The 20,148-nt window shown below is 49.6% G+C and overlaps 1 protein-coding gene across 12 annotated transcripts in view; it reads right to left on the bottom strand.

Moving 5' to 3' along the window:
• PICALM (phosphatidylinositol binding clathrin assembly protein) overlaps positions 1-19,192 on the bottom strand; it is a 74,648-nt gene extending 55,456 nt beyond the window's left edge. For 7 of the 12 annotated variants that reach the window (XM_040426376.1, XM_040426380.1, XM_040426384.1 and 4 more), the window contains exons 1-2: positions 18,784-19,191; positions 335-477 (exon numbers count right to left, since the gene is read on the bottom strand). In XM_040426376.1, coding sequence (XP_040282310.1) covers positions 335-477; positions 18,784-18,913 — 273 coding nt within the window. In that variant the 5' untranslated portion in view covers positions 18,914-19,191. Of the gene's footprint in view, positions 1-334; positions 478-18,783 lie in introns of all 12 variants that reach the window. The other 5 variants (XM_040426381.1, XM_040426382.1, XM_040426379.1 and 2 more) reach the window with 2 other exon arrangements.
• Between the last annotated feature and the right edge of the window lie 956 nt (positions 19,193-20,148).

Here is a 20,148-nt window from a genome sequence, read left to right as displayed (position 1 = left end):
CCGAACTGAATGCAATTGCATACAAAACTGAATGACTTGGTTTGCGAAATCGCACATTTTTCACTGAACGCATTCGCAACGCATCCGGACCTAATCCAGACACGCTCGTCTGCAAGTGGCCCTACAGTGAGCTCCATCCTGTCAGCCCCCCTATAATGATTGGACTGGCGTGCCGTCTCCATACTTATCACTGGGTCCAGCGGGTATTTATCCCAGGATCAAGCCATCATTGTATTCTCCCAGAAAAAAAAAAATGGCTGAATAGACCCCCTGCGATCCTGAGAACGAGGCCTCTGTGCAACTTATCCACAGTATAACTAGAAAGCGCCCTTACCTCATTGCCGTACACCATAAGGTGATGAGTCGCGATGAGAGACTTGAAGACCACCACCCAGCTGCTGTTGGTCGTCCTTTCAAATAAAGTGTCTGCCAGCTGCGGGATGTTCACGTTCATCTCATTCGTGCACTGGATCAGATCTGAAACATCACAAGAACGTATTAAAATCTAAACTACAATTAGTTTTTTAGACCCGACAGGTATTTCTAATCGGCATGGAAGAAGAAAGCAAAGCTACGTGACGTTTGTCTAATCCCATTCACTTTGCTGGCACTGTGTTACGCTGCGGTTTTTCACGCAAGAACCTTGCGTAATCTGCAACGTTTGCAGGCAGCCATAGAGTTCAATAGAGCGAGACTGCAAACGGGGGAAGACATGTCGGCATTGGTCAGACACTTAAAGGGGCAGTCCACAGAATCAGACAGGTGACAATCCGATAGACAGGAGTCCACATTTTCTGTGTCTCCTATAGACCGCTTAGGATATATAACGTTTTATCACTGTGATTCGCAACCTACATCCCTGCTTGTTGTCACTGACTAGGACCATTGGGCATTCACATCCATTCAGACCAAACGCCTCTCATTCAGTCTGGACAACCTGCCATAAGCTACATACATTACTGATACTTTGCTACAGTGTATCAGCACAGGCACAATACATCAGCCTGGAGTCCTGCCTGCCTAGACTGGAAGCAAATCTACCAAATTCTCGGCACCAGGTCTGTAGAGGTTTTAAGCCTTGGGATATCAACCAGAATGATTCCATTCACAGACAGCAAGCAGAAATTTTGATTCTTCATTATCCAACCATATAAGTTTTAGTTTCACAAAGCCAGACAACCCCTAAAATGGAGCGTTCCCAGTAACACCATCACTTTACCAGACACAGACAAAAACGCAGTACTAAATACAGCGGCCCTAACCTGGTGGGGGCCCGGCCTGTCAGAAACAGTGTCAACGAGCCACACCGTGTACAGCGCAAGGAATGGGCAGACACGTGGCAGGTCCCCTTCTGCATCCCAAACCTAAAAGCGGTAGTACGCAGAACCAGACAACCTAAAAATCACCATTTCTGTCATCCATTTTACTATAAAATTTGCAAGAAGATTTACAAAAATAAAAAACTTCCAAGAAACAGGGATCGGCGCCCGAGACACGGGTGAGATGAACTCGCTGCACCAAACCCCCCCACACCCCGAGGCAAAAAAGGAAACCACAAGGAACTAAACATTTCATCAGCGCGTCTGCTGACATCATCGCTCCGGGCTGTCAGACCTCTGCCGTCGTCTTCTACTTCTCCAGTAGTTCGCCATCATCTTTGGCCAGGAGACATCAGATTCCACAACCATTACAAGCGATGGCTCACTGGCTGTGTCTGACTGATACAGGGAGACGCGTCATGGAAGAAGTATCCCCAGCATTCGCCTGACATACAGGATTTCATGGGCACTGAGCAGACTTCAAGTAAAGGGGTGCAAAAAACTGCAAACAGGTGTCGCCGTCTGTGTGCTGCAGCGGGGCGCCCCCACGAAGCCCCGCACCTAAAGAGGGGCCCTGGAGCGAGGACCCGCACCTGAAGAGGCCCCCCCCCCCCCCCAAGTGCCTTATAATAATGCACAAGCTGGGACCACTAAGCAATAGTCACCTCATTACACAACCACCCAACACTAATCCACGAAAAGACACCGTGAGAGGTCCCTGCAACAGCACAAATCCTGAATAAAGCAGCCCTCTCTTCCCCTCTCCCAGCAGGAAGTCCCAGCACACAGCAGATTACCAAACCATCGCCCCTCTCCATGTGTGAGAAATCAGAAATTCTCGAATACTCGTGACCAGTCAGCACCCACGCTAAACCACATCAATACCGTTAACGTCCATCACTTTTATGGGAATATCTGGACAAATATGAGAAGTTTTCATCTCTCTGGGCGGTCGTCAATCACTGTATCCCAAGGTCAAAACGAAGAGCGTTAGCACTCTGCAGGACAAAGGGAGCTGCCGGTGGGTGCACATTTCAGCGCAGACAGATGCTCAGCACATGGAGTACACACATTCACTGACAGCAAGAGACTCTTTTCAAGCAGTGATATTTTAGGCCTCATGGATATCTGGCCAGCCCTGCTGCAGGGACATCTGGAAAACATGTTCTGTTCTGAGATCGACAAAACCTTAATATTTCAGTAAGCCGTGGCATCATTAACCCTTTAAAGCCGTAAGCTCAATTCTACAGGATTTCTAGCACTGAGATTATAATATTTAGATAATCCCTAAAAAGCACTTTCTAAGAATTAAAATAACTGGTCTCGACTACAATGGGATAAGACGGGGATCCACGTGCACGACGTAGTCCGACTGAAGGCGAGCATTTGTCCTGGGATCCTCCGTCACATCCCATTGTAGTCAATGGGGGATCTAGCGTCACGCTGCCATATCCGGCTATGCCGGACCCAGAGAAGCCCACCTATCTGCTCCCTTTGATGTAGATCACATGGCATATATGAAGCTAACCTTAAAAGGGGTTCTCGGGAATGACAAAAATGAAGGCCAATCCTTAGGATACACCATCTATACCACATCTGTGGGGGTCCAACTTTCAACACTCCCACCCATTAGCCATCAGTGGGAAATCAAGGAATGAACATGCTCAGTAACACATGTCCGCCTACACGTCATCAGAGCGGCTCTTTTTAGCCTCCCTCTACGGTCTCTGCTGCAGCCAATCAGTGGCCTAAATGGATATATGCTGATACCGGGAGTGCGGCACATGACCACTGAGGCCGCCGATGGGCTGCAGCTGCTTGTAAACAAAGACTGGGGGGACCAATGGGGCGTCTGTGTCAGATCAGCAGGGGATGGAGGAGGCGAGCAGTTTATTTTCTATTATTTCCTTTAATCTTTTTATAAAAAAAGTTTTTTTTTGTTTTTGTTTTTTTTTTAAGAGACAAATTTCTAGGCACTTTGAAAAGATTAAAGGGAGTCCGTCAGCAGTTTTGAACATGCTAGAGAGCGGCTGGAAAGAGCAGGAATTTTTTTTCTTTTACAAATCAGGAGTGGCGTGAATAAGAATTTTTTTTCTTCCAAATTCTGCTCCTTCAAGTGCCCAGGAGGAGGCGCTCCACCGAGATAAGCTCTCTACATTGAGCTGCTTCACAGCCCCTCCCTCCTGTCCCAAGTGACAGCTCTAGTTGTCTCCGGGTTGGATGCTGCACCTGTCACTCAGCAGAGGGGAGGGGCTATGTCTGGGCACTTGAAGGAGCAGAATCACCCAGTATATGGGTTCATAGTCACACTACTCCTGATAAAAGCTCTACAAAAAGGTACATTAGCCTTGCTTTTCCCAGCCCCTGCCTTGATGGGTCAGCAGTTTCGCATGGTCAAAACTGCTGACAGATTTATTTTTAATCAAAAAAAAAAAAAAAAAAAGGAAAAGCTAAAGACTTGCCCACCACTTGTATTCATATGTACTATAAAAACGAGAGTGGAATTTGGACCGTTCTTATGGGCGGCGGCTCCTCCACCTGTAGGCAAATCTGCCCCTTTGGCTACCAGTCTCCTGATCTGTCACGTCCTATCACCACACAGATGATGTCATCACATTCTCCGGGCTGGTCTACGTGGAAGTATTTCCCAACAGTATTCCGGCAGTGACTTCTGTGTGCAATACCCAGAGCGGCAGTCTGATCCACGTATGCTGGGGGAATCCAATACAATACTCCAGTTCAGGGATCAGATTCATCATTCCTCCCACAACACATTTTTGACATTAAAAAAATGGCAAACCTCGCTTTTGCAACTTTTAAAAATACCAGTTGCAACAAATTGTCCAAAACTCTGTTTCTACGCTACTTTCTGAAAAGGGGGCGCCTCAGCACATTTATCTTTTACGCCAGGCGTAAGTTAAAGGGGTCCTCTCACTTCAGCAAGTGGCATTTATTATGTAGAGGAAGTTAATACAAGGCACTTACTAATGTATTGTGATGCTCCATGTTGCCTCCTTTGCTGGCTGGATTCATTTTTCCATCGCATCATACACTGCTTGTTTCTATGGTTATGACCACCCTGCAATCCAGCAGCGGTGGCCGTGCTTGCACACTATAGGAAAAAGCACTGGCCCCTCTGGAGGCCTGGACCGTGGGAGCGCACATAGGCTGGTGCTTTTTTCTATAGTACGCTAGCACGACCACCGCTGCTGGATTGCAGGGTGGTCTGTAACCATGGAAACAAGCAGTGTATAATGCGATGGAAAAATGAATCCAACCAAAGGAGGCAATATGGACAATCACAATACATTAGTAAGTGCCTTGTATTAGCTTTCTCAACATAAATGCCATTTGCTGAAGTGAGAGGACCCCTTTAATACTGAAGTCTACATGTCGGAGTTGCCATAGATTTCTGTATAGAAGCACGGACCACGCACACCTTCATAAATTAGGCGATATGATGGACTGGTATAAAAATCTATGAAAAATCTGCCCCAAAGTGTCTCTGTGCCCCACATTCTTCACCCGGCTGAGGCACGGTGATCAATCTGGTTACGATTAGTAAATCTGCCCCATTACATTTTTTAGGGCGATTGCTTCATGCATGAACTTACACCCGTCACTGCATCGGCGTGTGCGTTCACATACAGAATGCGGACTACTATCCTGAGATGAGAATATCCCTTTAAGTCCTATCTGCAATCCCACTTATTTCAGTAAACATTTGCAATGTTTGCCAGAGAGCAGCCCCAGTCGTCTCCAGCGGAAGCGCCGGCTGCCAAGCCTCCGACGAGGACGGCTTAAAACCATCTGCTCGGAGAGAAACATTCACATCCACGTGAGGGACTAATGAAAGCTCGATGGACCGAAACCTGGGAGGAGGCCTCCACCGTGCCGGCAGTGTGACATCACATAACGGATGTACTTCCTGCGCGTCTCACGTGACCCGTAACCTCACGGCTGCAGGACATACACCGCAGGGGGAGGGGTGCATCTCAGGGGCCAAACCACCACAATATGGCTGCTGGCCCCCAACCTTGGGGCTATTTTCATGACTATGTAATGATAAAGACTGGCTCCGCTCAAGGACGTCTCTTCAGTTCTGACACCTTCTGGGTCTCCTGGAGGCAAAAACAGACTTGTGGGGGGGGGCTCTCTGGACCAGGACTCTGGGCTTTTTGTTAAGAGCTTTTTTTTTTTCTGTGTAGCCTCCCAAAATTTGCATTACTATTTTGACATGGCTGCATCGGGCCTTGTTCACTTTTTTCGGCACAGCTTGGGTTCATGCGGGTGCACACTGTACATAGGTGGTCCAGAGGGCAGCAGAAAGTGTCTTTGACAACCAACTACATAGGGTGCACCAGGAAGTCGGAGATGCAGCACGGCCATCTTGGATGGCAAAAGAGGACCTTTGGGAATGGCAGATCTGCAGCTGACAGGAATAGGAGGGCACAGGACTCAGTGGGTTAAAAAGAAAACAGAAGCCGTACCCCCCTGCCCCCTTACAGATTCCCCATCACTGAAGTTCCACTGCTCTTCAGGTCCCGGTACTGGCTCAACACCCAGAAAATGCTTGCTCATCCAGTCTCTAGCCACAGCGGTGACCTGCCATAGTCAGCGATTGGCTGAGCGGGTCTTTTCAACGTGTCAAACCAGGACTGGAGAGCGGTGGGGACCAGAGCCGCCTCAGAACACCAACACCGACGGCAGTTTTGACCCACTGAGAATATTACAAAAAATGAATTTGTAGATAATCCCTTTAAAAGAGTCTTCCCAGAGCTCAATATTAAAGGCCTATCCTCAGATGGGTGGGGGTCAGACTGCAGACACCCCCGCTGATGAGCTGTCTGAAGAGGCTGCAGTGCTCGTGAGAGCGCTGCAGCCTCCTCACAGCTCATCATAATTGTGTAGTGCTGTGTAGCGCCATAAACTGTATAGTGGCTGTGATTGGTATTGCATTTACAAGAACGGCACTGAGCGGCAAATAGGCCATGTGACAGATGACATCACAGGTGTAGGAGGAGACCGAAGCTCTGCATTCTCTTCAAACAGCTGATCGGTGGGAGTGCAGAGAGTCGGACCACTACCGATCAGTTAATCGATTACCTATCCCGAGGGTGGATCATCAGTATTCTACGTCCAGAAAAAATGGGATTACACTTATCGGTAATCGGTTTTCTTGGAGCCTATGACAGCACCCCCTGGGGAGACCGCCGCCGCCTCCTCAGGACAGGAAACAGGAACCAGAACCGCTTTAAAAGAGGGTCCATCCCCTCTACCTCCAGTCTTTTTCCAAGAACTAAGGAACATCATATTGCAATAATCTAATTATTTCTACATATAAACTTTTTATTAATTTTTTTGCTAGGGGAAGGGAATCAGCCGGGTGCTGTCATAGGCTCAAAGAAAACCGATTACCGGTAAGTGTTATCCCATTGTTCCCCTTCGTCTATGGGCGGGACAACAGCTTGGAGCACCTTACGGCCAAATGCCAGGCCTTTTATTAGAAGGCAGCTGAAGTGTGTAGTGTCTGAAAAAAGTACGTGGGGAACTCCTGGTGGCAGCCCTACAAATCTGCGCTATATAAGCGGAGGCCCTCTCTGCCCACGAAGTGGAGGCTGATCTAGTAGAGCGAGCTCCGAACCGCGAGGACCGGAACATTCCCCTTGGAGGAGTATGCTAAGTAAATAGCCTGTCTGATCCATCCAGCAATGGTCTGAGAAGATGCAGCAGAGCCCTTCTTCGTACCCCGAAACAAAAGCAACAGACGAGAGGAGGACGTCCAGGGCTGAGTGACCAGAAGATATTGAATTATACACCTCCTAACTCACCCTTTGGCACGCCCAGGTCCAATTGATTGACTGGCGAGTACCATTTACCAGGTGGACGCAGTACTGCTTTTGCAAAGCCAGAGCAAACACACATGAGGTCAGCAATGTCCACACGGCTGCAGGGGACATTGATCTGCGTGTGAAAGGTAACGGAGAGGTTCAGCTCGCAGGGTAAACACCAGCGGCTCCATATCAGTGCGGGCGATGGGGGCACCGAGGCAGAACTGAAGAGATCATGGGAACCGCACAGGGCAAGGACCTGCTGACTGCACCAGGGGAGGGCTCGGCCATCGAGGGGGCGCTGCCGGCAGATCCGGAGAGAAGACGCCGGCGACTATACGTATACGTCACCAGATCAGAAGATGATGGGAGGAAATGATATCATCTGTACTGGGGTGGACTGGACATGCATGCTCGGCTGAGCCATAAATACATGTGGATGAGAGTCAGGACCAGCCAGGAGCTATACCAGGTGTATGACAAATCCCAGTGTCAGCGGTAATCTGAGACCTCAGGTATACTGTTACTAGGCAGGGCTTCCCTAGCAACGACACACTGCAGAGTTGCGTTACCTGTCCCTACAAAATGGAGGAAACGCACCTGTAGATGTGCGGCCAAAAATACTCAACGTAAAACCGCAGTCATTTACACTAAAATACTCACAATATCGCTGCGCAATGAATGGCCACACAGACGAGCAGGAGAGTGAATACCTGTAGTGAACTCTGAGCGGACGGCACTATCATGATTTATAATGCTGTGTGTCTCTGCCCAACCTCCACTGTAATGATTTGTACTCCCATTAGATACACAGCACTACAAACCATTACAGTGGAGGTGGGTCAGAGACACACAGCACTACAAACCATTACAGTGGCGGTGGGTCAGAGACACACAGCACTACAAACCATTACAGTGGCGGTGGGTCAGAGACACACAGCACTACAAACCATTACAGTGGCGGTGGGTCAGAGACACACAGCACTACAAACCATTACAGTGGAGGTGGGTCAGAGACACACAGCACTACAAACCATTACAGTGGAGGTGGGTCAGAGACACACAGGATTATAAATCATTACAGTGGAGGTGGGTCAGAGACACACAGGATTATAAATCATTACAGTGGAGGTGGGTCAGAGACACACAGGATTATAAATCATTACAGTGGAGGTGGGTCAGAGACACACAGGATTATAAATCATTACAGTGGAGGTGGGTCAGAGACACACAGGATTATAAATCATTACAGTGGAGGTGGGTCAGAGACACACAGGATTATAAATCATTACAGTGGAGGTGGGTCAGAGACACAGCACTACAAACCATTACAGTGGAGGTGGGTCAGAGACACAGCACTACAAACCATTAAAGTGGAGGTGGGTCAGAGACACACGGGATTATAAATGGAGGTGGGTCAGAGACACACGGGATTATAAATGGAGGTGGGTCAGAGACACACGGGATTATAAATGGAGGTGGGTCAGAGACACACGGGATTATAAATCATTACAGTGGAGGTGGGTCAGAGACACACAGGATTATAAATCATTACAGTGGAGGTGGGTCAGAGACACAGGATTATAAATCATTACAGTGGAGGTGGGTCAGAGACACACAGGATTATAAATCATTACAGTGGAGGTGGGTCAGAGACACACAGGATTATAAATCATTACAGTGGAGGTGGGTCAGAGACACACAGGATTATAAATCATTACAGTGGAGGTGGGTCAGAGACACACAGGATTATAAATCATTACAGTGGAGGTGGGTCAGAGACACAGCACTACAAACCATTAAAGTGGAGGTGGGTCAGAGACACACGGGATTATAAATGGAGGTGGGTCAGAGACACACGGGATTATAAATGGAGGTGGGTCAGAGACACACGGGATTATAAATGGAGGTGGGTCAGAGACACCGATCATTATAGTCAAAAGAGCAGAAACCACTACAGAAATTAACGCTCGCACACGGAGGGTGTTTCATGCAGTGAACATGCTCATCTGAAACCAGCCCAAGGCCGTGCCAACCATCGGGTGACCAAGGGTGGTCGTGCAGCAGTGCAGCCATAAAAAAAGAATGGGGTCACAGAGTGACTGGCCGGCTACCGCCACCACAGAATTGAAAATAAATCGAGCAGGATTGGATTATTTAGCGATTTTGGGGTTGTGGCAGCGAGTTACGCTGCGACCTTCTCATTCCTATGGCTGCACAGATACATCCTTGGTCACACGATGGGTGTCAGGCCAAGGTTGAGAACACACAGCCTGACATCAACAACTTCACGTTTCGCACAAATCGCCAAATTCCCATCTTCAGGCAAGGAGCGTCAGGTGGATTACAGACAATACATTCCATTAAACCTGAGGGATCAGCTCGCCCGACACAGCGGCAAGCAGGAAAATCAGAGACGCCGAATATGCCTAGGAGATCTAGGAGGAAGGGTTCTTCCCAGACAGCCCCATGTACCAGAAACACCACAGCAACAGGCCGGCGCATGCGCACTTCACTCAACGAAGCCGCTGCCAGGAGTCCACGGCGCATCAGGCTGAGCCTAGTGCGCGGGATCTGGCAGAGGGACGGGTAGGATTGCGGAGGAGGCGCTGAGCTGTAGAAGGCGGCGCAGAAGACAAGGAAGGCGGCACTGGGCACCGGACGGCGAGGGGTGCGGCTGGGCATCCTGTATTAACGGACCTCCCCTTGGGCACCTTAAGTGATTGACAGGTTATAAAAACCAGTTTTTTGGGCGAATAGAGCCACAGTGAAGTTTAATAAGGCCAGCTTAGGATTCTTCTTATTAGTCCGGACATAAGCATATGTTTAGGTTAGAGGGGTTAAATCTGATGACAGAATCCCTTTAAATGGGCCCATACGGTACCCGGGCACGTCTCTGCCTAAAAACCGGAGCTTTAGAGTTATGCCCGGAGGGTCGCTTTAAAAGACAAACTGCGAGGAAAAGACAAACATGTCTGAAATATACGAAGAGACCTAATGCCTTCTGGTACCGGATGCACGCGCCGACCAACGCCCTCCAGACACGTGCAGGACTATCAAAGGCGCTGCCCCACAACTACTTACCTCCTACCCACAGGATAGGGGATAAGTGTCTGATCGGCAGGGGCTCCGCCATCCGAGTGATAGACGAGCATGCACATGCGCCCCAAAGAGCAGTGAGCATACGTGTCTGTTGCACCATTCAAAATGGGGGAACACAGGCCCCAGTTTTCAGACCCCTGCCAGTCAGACATCCATTCCCCTATCCTGTGGATAGACAGGATGTAGCAATGGGACTGACCCTTTAATAACCGCAAAAAAGATGCGAGGGTTACGGGAAAAGAGGACAACTGGAGCCCCATAAATGACAGAAGGCCTGTGTCCTGCTGGAGCACAAATCGGGGGGGGGGGGGGGGGGGGGGGGAATATATATGCATCTACAAGGGGATCCAAAAATGGTGTCTGAAGGTAAACAAATTCTGCCCTGTGATCGATTACTACAGGCAACAAATTCTGTAGACCAGGGATCAGCAACCTCCGGCTGCTATGAAACTACAACTCCCAGCATGCAAACTTACTCGGCTGTTCTTGTAACTCCCACAGAAGTGAAAGGAGGATTCTGGGAGTTGTAGTTTTAGAACAGCCGGGGTGCCGGAGATTGCTGATCCCTGTTTTAGACAGTTGTAATGATTCTGCCCCTTTTCTTCAGGAGCAGAAATCAGACTACAAACCGACACAAAGTGACTACGACACCGACTTGCTGGAAGAGGGGGAATTCGCTGACCGGCTGGTGATGAAAGCACCTGTCACCTCAGCGGGGAGGTCAACCTCCATGACCTTAGAATCTGGGGCTCAGAAAACCTGCGGGGCCCTCATTGAGAGCATGAGGGACTCGCCCAAAGTAAACGTGCTCGGTGCAATGAGCGGGTGCAAAGTCTACGGTTGCTTCTCTCTTGCAGAAGCCGCTCCTACCTGGAAACATTCAGGGAATGGCTTATGCCACAGGTAGAGGAAGATCGGCCAAAACGGAATCCGTCAGCAGGACGGTGTTCGCCAATACCAGAATGAAACTGCGAACGAGTAGAAGTCTGGGTGTCATTCCCCTTCTCCAAAATTCCCATCCCTATCCCTTGGATTTACAGTGGCGGAAATAATTATTTGACCCCTCACTGATTTTGTAAGTTTGTCCAATGACAAAGAAATGAAAAGTCTCAGAACAGTATCATTTCAATGGTAGGTTTATTGTAACAGTGGCAGATAGCACATCAAAAGGAAAATCGAAAAAATAACTTTAAATAAAAGATAGCAACTGATTTGCATTTCATTGAGTGAAATAAGTATTTGAACCCCTACCAACCATTAAGAGTTCTGGCTCCCACAGAGTGGTTAGACACTTCTACTCAATTAGTCACCCTCATTAAGGACACCTGTCTTAACTAGTCACCTGTATAAAAGACACCTGTCCACAGAATCAATCAATCAAGCAGACTCCAAACTCTCCAACATGGGAAAGACCAAAGAGCTGTCCAAGGATGTCAGAGACAAAATTGTAGACCTGCACAAGGCTGGAATGGGCTACAAAACCATTAGCAAGAAGCTGGGAGAGAAGGTGACAACTGTTGGTGCGATTGTTCGAAAATGGAAGGAGCACAAAATGACCATCAATCGACCTCGCTCTGGGGCTCCACGCAAGATCTCACCTCGTGGGGTGTCAATGGTTCTGAGAAAGGTGAAAAAGCATCCTAGAACTACACGGGAGGAGTTAGTTAATGACCTCAAATTAGCAGGGACCACAGTCACCAAGAAAACCATTGGAAACACATTACACCGCAATGGATTAAAATCCTGCAGGGCTCGCAAGGTCCCCCTGCTCAGGAAGGCACATGTGCAGGCCCGTCTGAAGTTTGCCAATGAACACCTGAATGATTCAGAGAGTGACTGGGAGAAGGTGCTGTGGTCTGATGAGACCAAAATAGAGCTCTTTGGCATTAACTCAACTCGCTGTGTTTGGAGGAAGAAAAATGCTGCCTATGACCCCCAAAACACCGTCCCCACCGTCAAGCATGGGGGTGGAAACATTTTGCTTTGGGGGTGTTTTTCTGCTAAGGGCACAGGACAACTTATTCGCATAAACGGGAAAATGGACGGAGCCATGTATCGTGAAATCCTGAGCGACAACCTCCTTCCCTCTGCCAGGAAACTGAAAATGGGTCGTGGATGGGTGTTCCAGCACGACAATGACCCAAAACATACAGCAAAGGCAACAAAGGAGTGGCTCAAGAAGAAGCACATTAAGGTCATGGAGTGGCCTAGTCAGTCTCCGGACCTTAATCCAATCGAAAACCTATGGAGGGAGCTCAAGCTCAGAGTTGCACAGAGACAGCCTCGAAACCTTAGGGATTTAGAGATGATCTGCAAAGAGGAGTGGACCAACATTCCTCCTAAAATGTGCGCAAACTTGGTCATCAATTACAAGAAACGTTTGACCTCTGTGCTTGCAAACAAGGGTTTTTCCACCAAGTATTAAGTCTTTTTTTGTTAGAGGGTTCAAATACTTATTTCACTCAATGAAATGCAAATCAGTTGCTATCTTTTATTTAAAGTTATTTTTTCGATTTTCCTTTTGATGTGCTATCTGCCACTGTTACAATAAACCTACCATTGAAATGATACTGTTCTGAGACTTTTCATTTCTTTGTCATTGGACAAACTTACAAAATCAGTGAGGGGTCAAATAATTATTTCCGCCACTGTATGTCTTTTTTTTAACCGTATTAACTATGTAACTACCGGAATGTTGGATGGTCCACACCAGAATAAGCGATTCACCGATGTTGCGCTGGCCTCCACGACCACCAGATCTAACCCCCTGCGACTTCTTTCTGGGCGGTTGCATCAAGAACTCATGTTAACTACGGCCCCCCAGCCACAGGATCGGAACGACCCAAGACGACGCATCATGGAAAATAGAGGAGCCCATATCCGAGGAGATGCTGGACAGAACTCCTAATCATCCGCCGGGTCACCAATGGAGCTCGCATCGATTTGTGTGAGGCTATCATTTTGCAATCCCCCCTCCTATATATACAGATGGTGAACACTCGGGGTAGGATCTAACACAGCCCCCTGCCTACCACACATCGTACAGCAGCGTCCTAAAACTATCACTCTCAGCAGATACTCAGCAGTTGGAGACCACCACCATCCAGGACTCCCATGTATGAGTACGCCCTTTGTACTCTGCAAAGAAAAGGACCATTTTTTTGGGGAGGGGGAGGCAGACTGACTGCACTTAGCATGAAAAAATAATTTCACGGGAGCGGTCTACATCACTGCTGCATATACAACGGTGAATAATTTAGAGGCCTCCACATGCCTCGTCCTCGTGACCTCACCCTGCTCCATATACAGAAGGTCTACACAAGGGACCAGGCGCTCAGGAGGTAAAAGGGACTGCCCAGGACAGAATCCCTTTAAGAAGCGGTCATCGCCTATATTTAGGAAGTTCGAAAGCCATGGCTGGAGAGATGTATTGGCGCTATTACAGGGCGTTAGCCGGCGGTGGTGGCAACAGGATTTACGGTCATATGCCGGGCTGCACCTAGACCAGGGGCAGCCGTCAGTTAGCGGTAAATTGGGACCACCTTTAGTACAATGAGGCAGATCCCCTGATGATGATGATCACAGTCACCGGGCAGCCGAGTCCTCCACTCGGGGTGTATTCACACTGCAGGTATCAATCACATTTTACGATGCGCTGTTTGAAGCCATAATCAGATACGGCTCATAAAAGAGAAGATACTGCACACAGATAACGGCTTCTGCTCTTTATTGAATCCACTCCTGGTTTCTGCACAAAAAACCTCCTGCAGGTGTGAACATATCCTAACAGGGGGGGGAGGAGGAAGTCCCTGAGACATTAGCTAGTATGTAATGAATGTCTGTGGTGAGGAAAACCCCTCTAAAGGGCATCTGTCTGCACCGATGACACCGGCTGACCTGTTACATGTGCGCTTGGCAGCTGAAGACATCTGTGTTGGTCCCATGTTCATATGTGCCCGCATTGCTGAGAAACATGATATTTTATTATAGGCAAATGAGCCTCTAAGAGCAACGGGGGCGTTGCCATTACACCTAGAGGCTCTGCTCTCTCTGCACTTTGACAGGACCAGGCATTGTAAATACCATCATGTCTGGCCCTCACTTCTAAAGTCAAAGTGCAGAGGGCGTGACAGTTGCATGTAACAGGTACAAATCTGCTGACAGATGCCCTATAAACCACATCTCTTACTGCTTTATTAACCCCTTAATGACCAGTGTTCTGCACCTAACGAAACAGACATTTTTTTTGTTAGCAAGGATGCTCAGGAAAGGCCATTGCTAGCTGGGAGAAGGGGGTCCGGCACCACTATTGATCACTGTGTAGCTCCAGCACCGTTTGTTGGCAGCAGAGCCACAATGTCTACAATGTTGGGACAGGGCAACTTTTTTATTTTACTAGTAGAAGGACCCGGCTTTGCTCAGGAATATTTCATTTAATGTTCTGTGCATCATTAAAATATATCAACAGTATTCCCTACAACAGTGACCTCCACAGTGTCTGCCCCTTTAACAGTGACCTCCACAGTGCCCTGCCCCTTTAATACTAGGGCTACACGACGACATGTGTCGCACAAAATTTTGTCTCAACAATCTGTATAATGATAGGCTATGGTGTCGCACTGCAAATGTGACATGCTGCAACTGTGACACGACAGTCACAAGAAATCCATCCAAGATGTCGCGTCGCAGCATGTCACGTGTCGCAGTGCAACACCATAGACTATCATTATAAAATTTGTCGCGCAACATTGGTGCGACATCAATGTCTTTGTGTAGCCCTAGCCTAAAGCTGACCTACAGCAGTGAAGAAAAATGGCTGGGTTGTTATGGAAACCTGAAGTAAAACTGTGTGTATGTGGAGACTAAGGGCCCGCAAGCTTCTATTGGCTGATAAGGGTCATGTGACCTTGTGTATGGCAGTTGGAATATGAGTGAAAGACCTGCAGGCTTCTACTGCATAATGCAGGTAATTTTTTGGGAATATCTCAGGAACGGTACGTGCTAGAGAGCGGTGACCCCTACAAGATTTCTTTCCAGGTGGATGTTTATACCAAGTTTAGTTTAAATCAATAGTTGCATTTTTGAGTGATCGCGGAACATACACACACACATATATATATATATATAGTGCAATTCCCCCCATTTATCACTAGCAGAGCTGATCTGGGTTTCATAAGGGCCCTTTGACACAAGCAGACAAACGGGACAATAATCGAGAATGGCTGACCACGAGCGATCAGTTCCTGGGGTAAATGCGCTGGCAATCACGTGACAAGCGGTCGGTGTCCGTTATAGTCTGGTGTAGGGTCGTGTAAAAGGACCAAGACCAAGGGATTCTGCCATGTAGGCTTCTCCTGGGGGTAACTGGCTGCCTCTGCTACATTGCAGGAGCTCGAAAACCAAGCTGTGCTCTTACAACTGAGCTGGTGGAAAGTAGATGCGAGGCAGAAGGCCTGACACAGGGGAACACAAAGGTGAAGGCTCAGGGTGACGGGGATATAAGCTCGGCTGCACCATGTAGGAGTGGGGCATCTCCTTGCTCCTCGCGCAGGGCAAGGTCGGTTTGTTGTGAGCCGGTGACGTCCCAGGCGTCACATCAGTATGCTAGGCAGAGACTTCCACCTAGCAGGGAGCGCGGTTACATCAGCGTCACAAATGGGCGGTGTACAGCGCTGTTCTTGTCGGGTTTTAGAGGCAGGTATCACTAGTAACAACCGGCCAGAACAGCGCTATACACCGCCCCATTTGTGCCGGTGACATCACCGGGCTTCCCATGGCTTTGCTAGACGGAGACTTCAGCCTAGCAGGGTCACCGGCTCACTACAAACAGACCTTGCCCTGTGTGGTGCGAGGCGAGGGGAGCAACAGAGCAAGGAAATGCTCCACTCCTACACGGTACATGAGTGCAGGGGAGCTCAGGGAAAAGCAGACACCCGCAGGGTAGGTAAAACCGTGACATTGGGCAAGGCCGATCAGATCGGGGCCAGCAGTCACCGCCATAGACACCATGAGTTGTCACTTCCGTCGCTGGTTCAGGCCTCAGACAGCAGTATCGTCAGCACGTTTTAGCTTCCGTAGTACAACGGCATCGCAGGGACCTATGACACCGCAGGTCCAGATCATTAGATTTGGAGTTGGGCCGGACCCCTGCCGAGGCCTTAGTCTGTACCATTCCCTTATCAATTAGATCTAATCAGACAATGCAACCAGGTGACGGGGGCAAGACCTGGGAGCCCCCCAGCACAGGCCTCCACCCCTACTGATGCCTATAGGAGTACAGTACGGGGGGGGTCCGTCACACACCGGCCGCAGCGCTCACGCGGATAGACAGAACGAGATTGTCAGACCAGAAGTAAGCAGAAACCTGAGCAGCGGAGGGTTAATACGGGCGATTATTGGTTACTAAGGCCTCGTACACGTGACCACATTTCTCATCCAGACAGCACACTGACACACGGGGCCTTTCCGCAAATTACAAAATATTCTGGTCTGTTCTGACGGGGGGGGGGGGGTTAGTATGGTGTTTGCAGACCAACCTACAGACACGGCCGAGGCCTACAGCACTCCCTGCAGTTACAGGACTGTTAAGGGACAACCCCTTTAATTATGTCCTGAAATGTCCCAACATTGACTTCTGATCCATCACCACTTTGCTGTCGCTGCTTTCCTCCTGTATATGAGGAGAGGAAAGCATCTGATACATTGTAACCAACATCAGGACAGAAGAGAGATCTGTGCTGCACTGGATACAACTGTAACGAACCCTCAGCTGCCAGAAGCAGTTGGCTTTCAGGCTCTGAGCATAAGGCTACATTCACACTAGGGTTGAGTGCAGAGCCTTAAAAATGTGAAAATAAAAAAATACCAAATCCGTTTTTCCGGATGACACCGGAGACACGGATCCGGTATTTCAACGCATTTGTCAAACGGATCCGCATCCGGAAACAAATGGTATCCGTTTGCGCACGGATTTCCGGATCCGGCAGGCAGTTCCGACAACGGTACTGCCTGCCGGATTCCTCTAACGCTAGTGGGAAAGTACCCTAAACAGGAATGTTCCCATTTACTGACAACAAGCAGAGATCCTAAAGATGGTGAGGAACTTTAGTACAAAGTAGATTAGCCGCTTTCCTTCCACAGCGGTCTTGCGAGGTCGCAGGACACAAATGACGCCTGAGCTATAACGAGCCGCGCACCCGTCACATGACCAGGGCAGAGCTCTTATCCCGTGGAAGGAAACAATGAGGGTTCCTATTGAGTGACAGCAAGCAGAGATCTTGAAAACAGGAATTGACACAGATGTATATCGAAAAGCTGCAGAATGCTGCATTTTCTATGAATAAGTGGCATCTGTGTCAGAACGACGGCCGTGTGTCCCATCACTGGGCGCAGCCTGACGAGCACTCGTCTGTGTGATGGATCCAGCACCTTGCTTTATTATACCCCTAAAATATACTAAACCACAAGAATGGGCATAATATACCGCTAGGGGTGACCCACCACCCGCTAGGAGAATAAGGGCCCGGCAGGAGAGGTGCCCAGGGGCTGGTTATACAGCAGCTAGGAAGATGGCCCAAAACACACTGCACCTGCGGACCACCCGCCAGGAGGGGACCCCAAAATAACCCGGAAAACTGGGGAGCACCGCTCACAACCCTGAACCCCCATACACAGTAGAACAAATACCCTGCAGACAGGAAAGCAAAGGCGACCCCACAATACACTGCCCCCACCCCCTAAATGTACAGGCAGGGAGACCCCACAACACACTGCCCCCCCCCCCCTAAATGTACAGGCAGGGAGACCCCACAATACACTGCCCCCCCCCTAAATGTACAGGCAGGGAGACCCCACAATACACTGCCCCCCCCCCCCCTAAATGTACAGGCAGGGAGACCCCACAATACACTGCCCCCCCCCCCCAAATGTACAGGCAGGGAGACCCCACAATACACTGCCCCCCCCCCCCCTAAATGTACAGGCAGGGAGACCCCACAATACACTGCCCCCCCCCCCTAAATGTACAGGCAGGGAGACCCCACAATACACTGCCCCCCCCCCCTAAATGTACAGGCAGGGAGACCCCACAATACACTGCCCCCCCCCCCCTAAATGTACAGGCAGGGAGACCCCACAATACACTGCCCCCCCCCCCCTAAATGTACAGGCAGGGAGACCCCACAATACACTGCCCCCCCCCCCTAAATGTACAGGCAGGGAGACCCCCCAATACACTGCCCCCCCCCCCTAAATGTACAGGCAGGGAGACCCCACAATACACTGCCCTCCCCCCTAAATGTACAGGCAGGGAGACCCCACAATACACTGCCCCCCCCCCCCCCAATGTACAGGCAGGGAGACCCCACAATACACTGCCCCCCCCCCCTAAATGTACAGTCAGGGAGACCCCAAAACACACTGCCCCCCACAATGTACAGGCAGGGAGACCCCACAACACACTGCCCCCCACAATGTACTGACAGGGAGACCCCACAATACACCGGACATTACCCCGGGGCCCCTCTACTCACAGTCCAGGTGCTTCTTCTTGGGCCCCATGATTTCGTGGGTCGTGGCCTTGCAGACGGTCTTGGAGACGGCGGAGCCGGTGACGCTGTGCTGCGCCGCCGTGATGCGGTCCGTGATGCTCTGCCCGGACATGGCAGCTTCTCCTACCCGCACAGATCAGAGGGATGAGGCCGGAGACGTGGGACCCGGTGTGACCAGACCAGCCGCACACCTGCTCATGGAGAGGAGCGTGCCCCACTCACACTGACACTCCGGGCCCGGCTCACTCCCTTGAAGCACGCCGGGGACCCGCCGGTACTGGCCGCCGAACGGCGCTGAGTGTCAGAGAACGGGAGCAGAGGGGAAAATGGCGGCGCAGCTCCACCTCAGAGCCGTGAGAGAGAGCCCGGTGGCATCACGTGACCCGGGGGCGGGGCGTATCCAGAGGAGCTGTTTCCCTGAGAGGCGGGGCTTTCCAGAGAAATCTACGGTGTGGGCGGAGACTTCGTGTAAAACCTTAAACGAGGGCGGGGCAAATACGTGGGAATCAAGCAGTGTGGGTGGGGCGTGTAGATGATCACGCCCAGTTTCAGGGCTATGGTGTGCTGGCTGCCAGTTCACTACTAGTCCACTACACCAGTAATCCCAGTATAAGGCCACATGCACACAAATGTATTTTCTTTCTGTGTCCGTTCCGTGTTTTTTTTTTTTTTTTGCGGACAGTATACGGAACCATTCATTTCAATGGGTCCGCAAAAAAAAAACCGGAAGTTACTCCATGTGCATTTCGTTTCCGTATTTCCGTTCCGCAAAAAAATAGAACATGTCCTATTATTGTCCGCATTGCGGCCAAGGATAGTACTGTTCTATTTTGCAAAATACGGAATGCACACGAACGTCAACCGTATTTTTTTGCGGATCAGTTTTTTTACAGATCGTAAAATACATATGGTTGTGTGCATGAGGCCTAACCGTACACTCCCTGTCCTATATGGACTTATTCATACAAACACTTTCCTAGTGTCCTGAGTGAGGCAAAGCTGTGGGACCCCCAGTATCCTAGAGATCTGTCACAAATCTGGATATTGGAAAAACCCAGTTAAAAGGGATTCTGTCATCAAGATTTCCGATATGGAGCTGTTCATATCACCCTCTCAGTCTCCATTATCTAATTAAAAATATACTAGTTTTACCCCCACCTGTCCTTTCATTTTGGATTAAAATCGGTTTTGTTAAAATGCTAATTACCTTACTAGCGTGCCCAAGGGGCTGTCCCTCCGGCCGTTTGTGCCCAGCGCGGCCCCACTGCTAATTATGCACTCCTCTCATCGCCTATGGTGCACCGCAATCTCGCGCATGCGCCCTAAATCCACTGGTCGGCGCCCGGG

Source organism: Bufo bufo, chromosome 3 (genome assembly GCF_905171765.1).
Source record: "Bufo bufo chromosome 3, aBufBuf1.1, whole genome shotgun sequence".
NCBI classification, from domain to species: Eukaryota; Metazoa; Chordata; class Amphibia; order Anura; family Bufonidae; genus Bufo; species Bufo bufo.
Note: the sequence above shows the minus strand (reverse complement) of the source record. Positions and strands in the feature narration are given on the sequence as shown.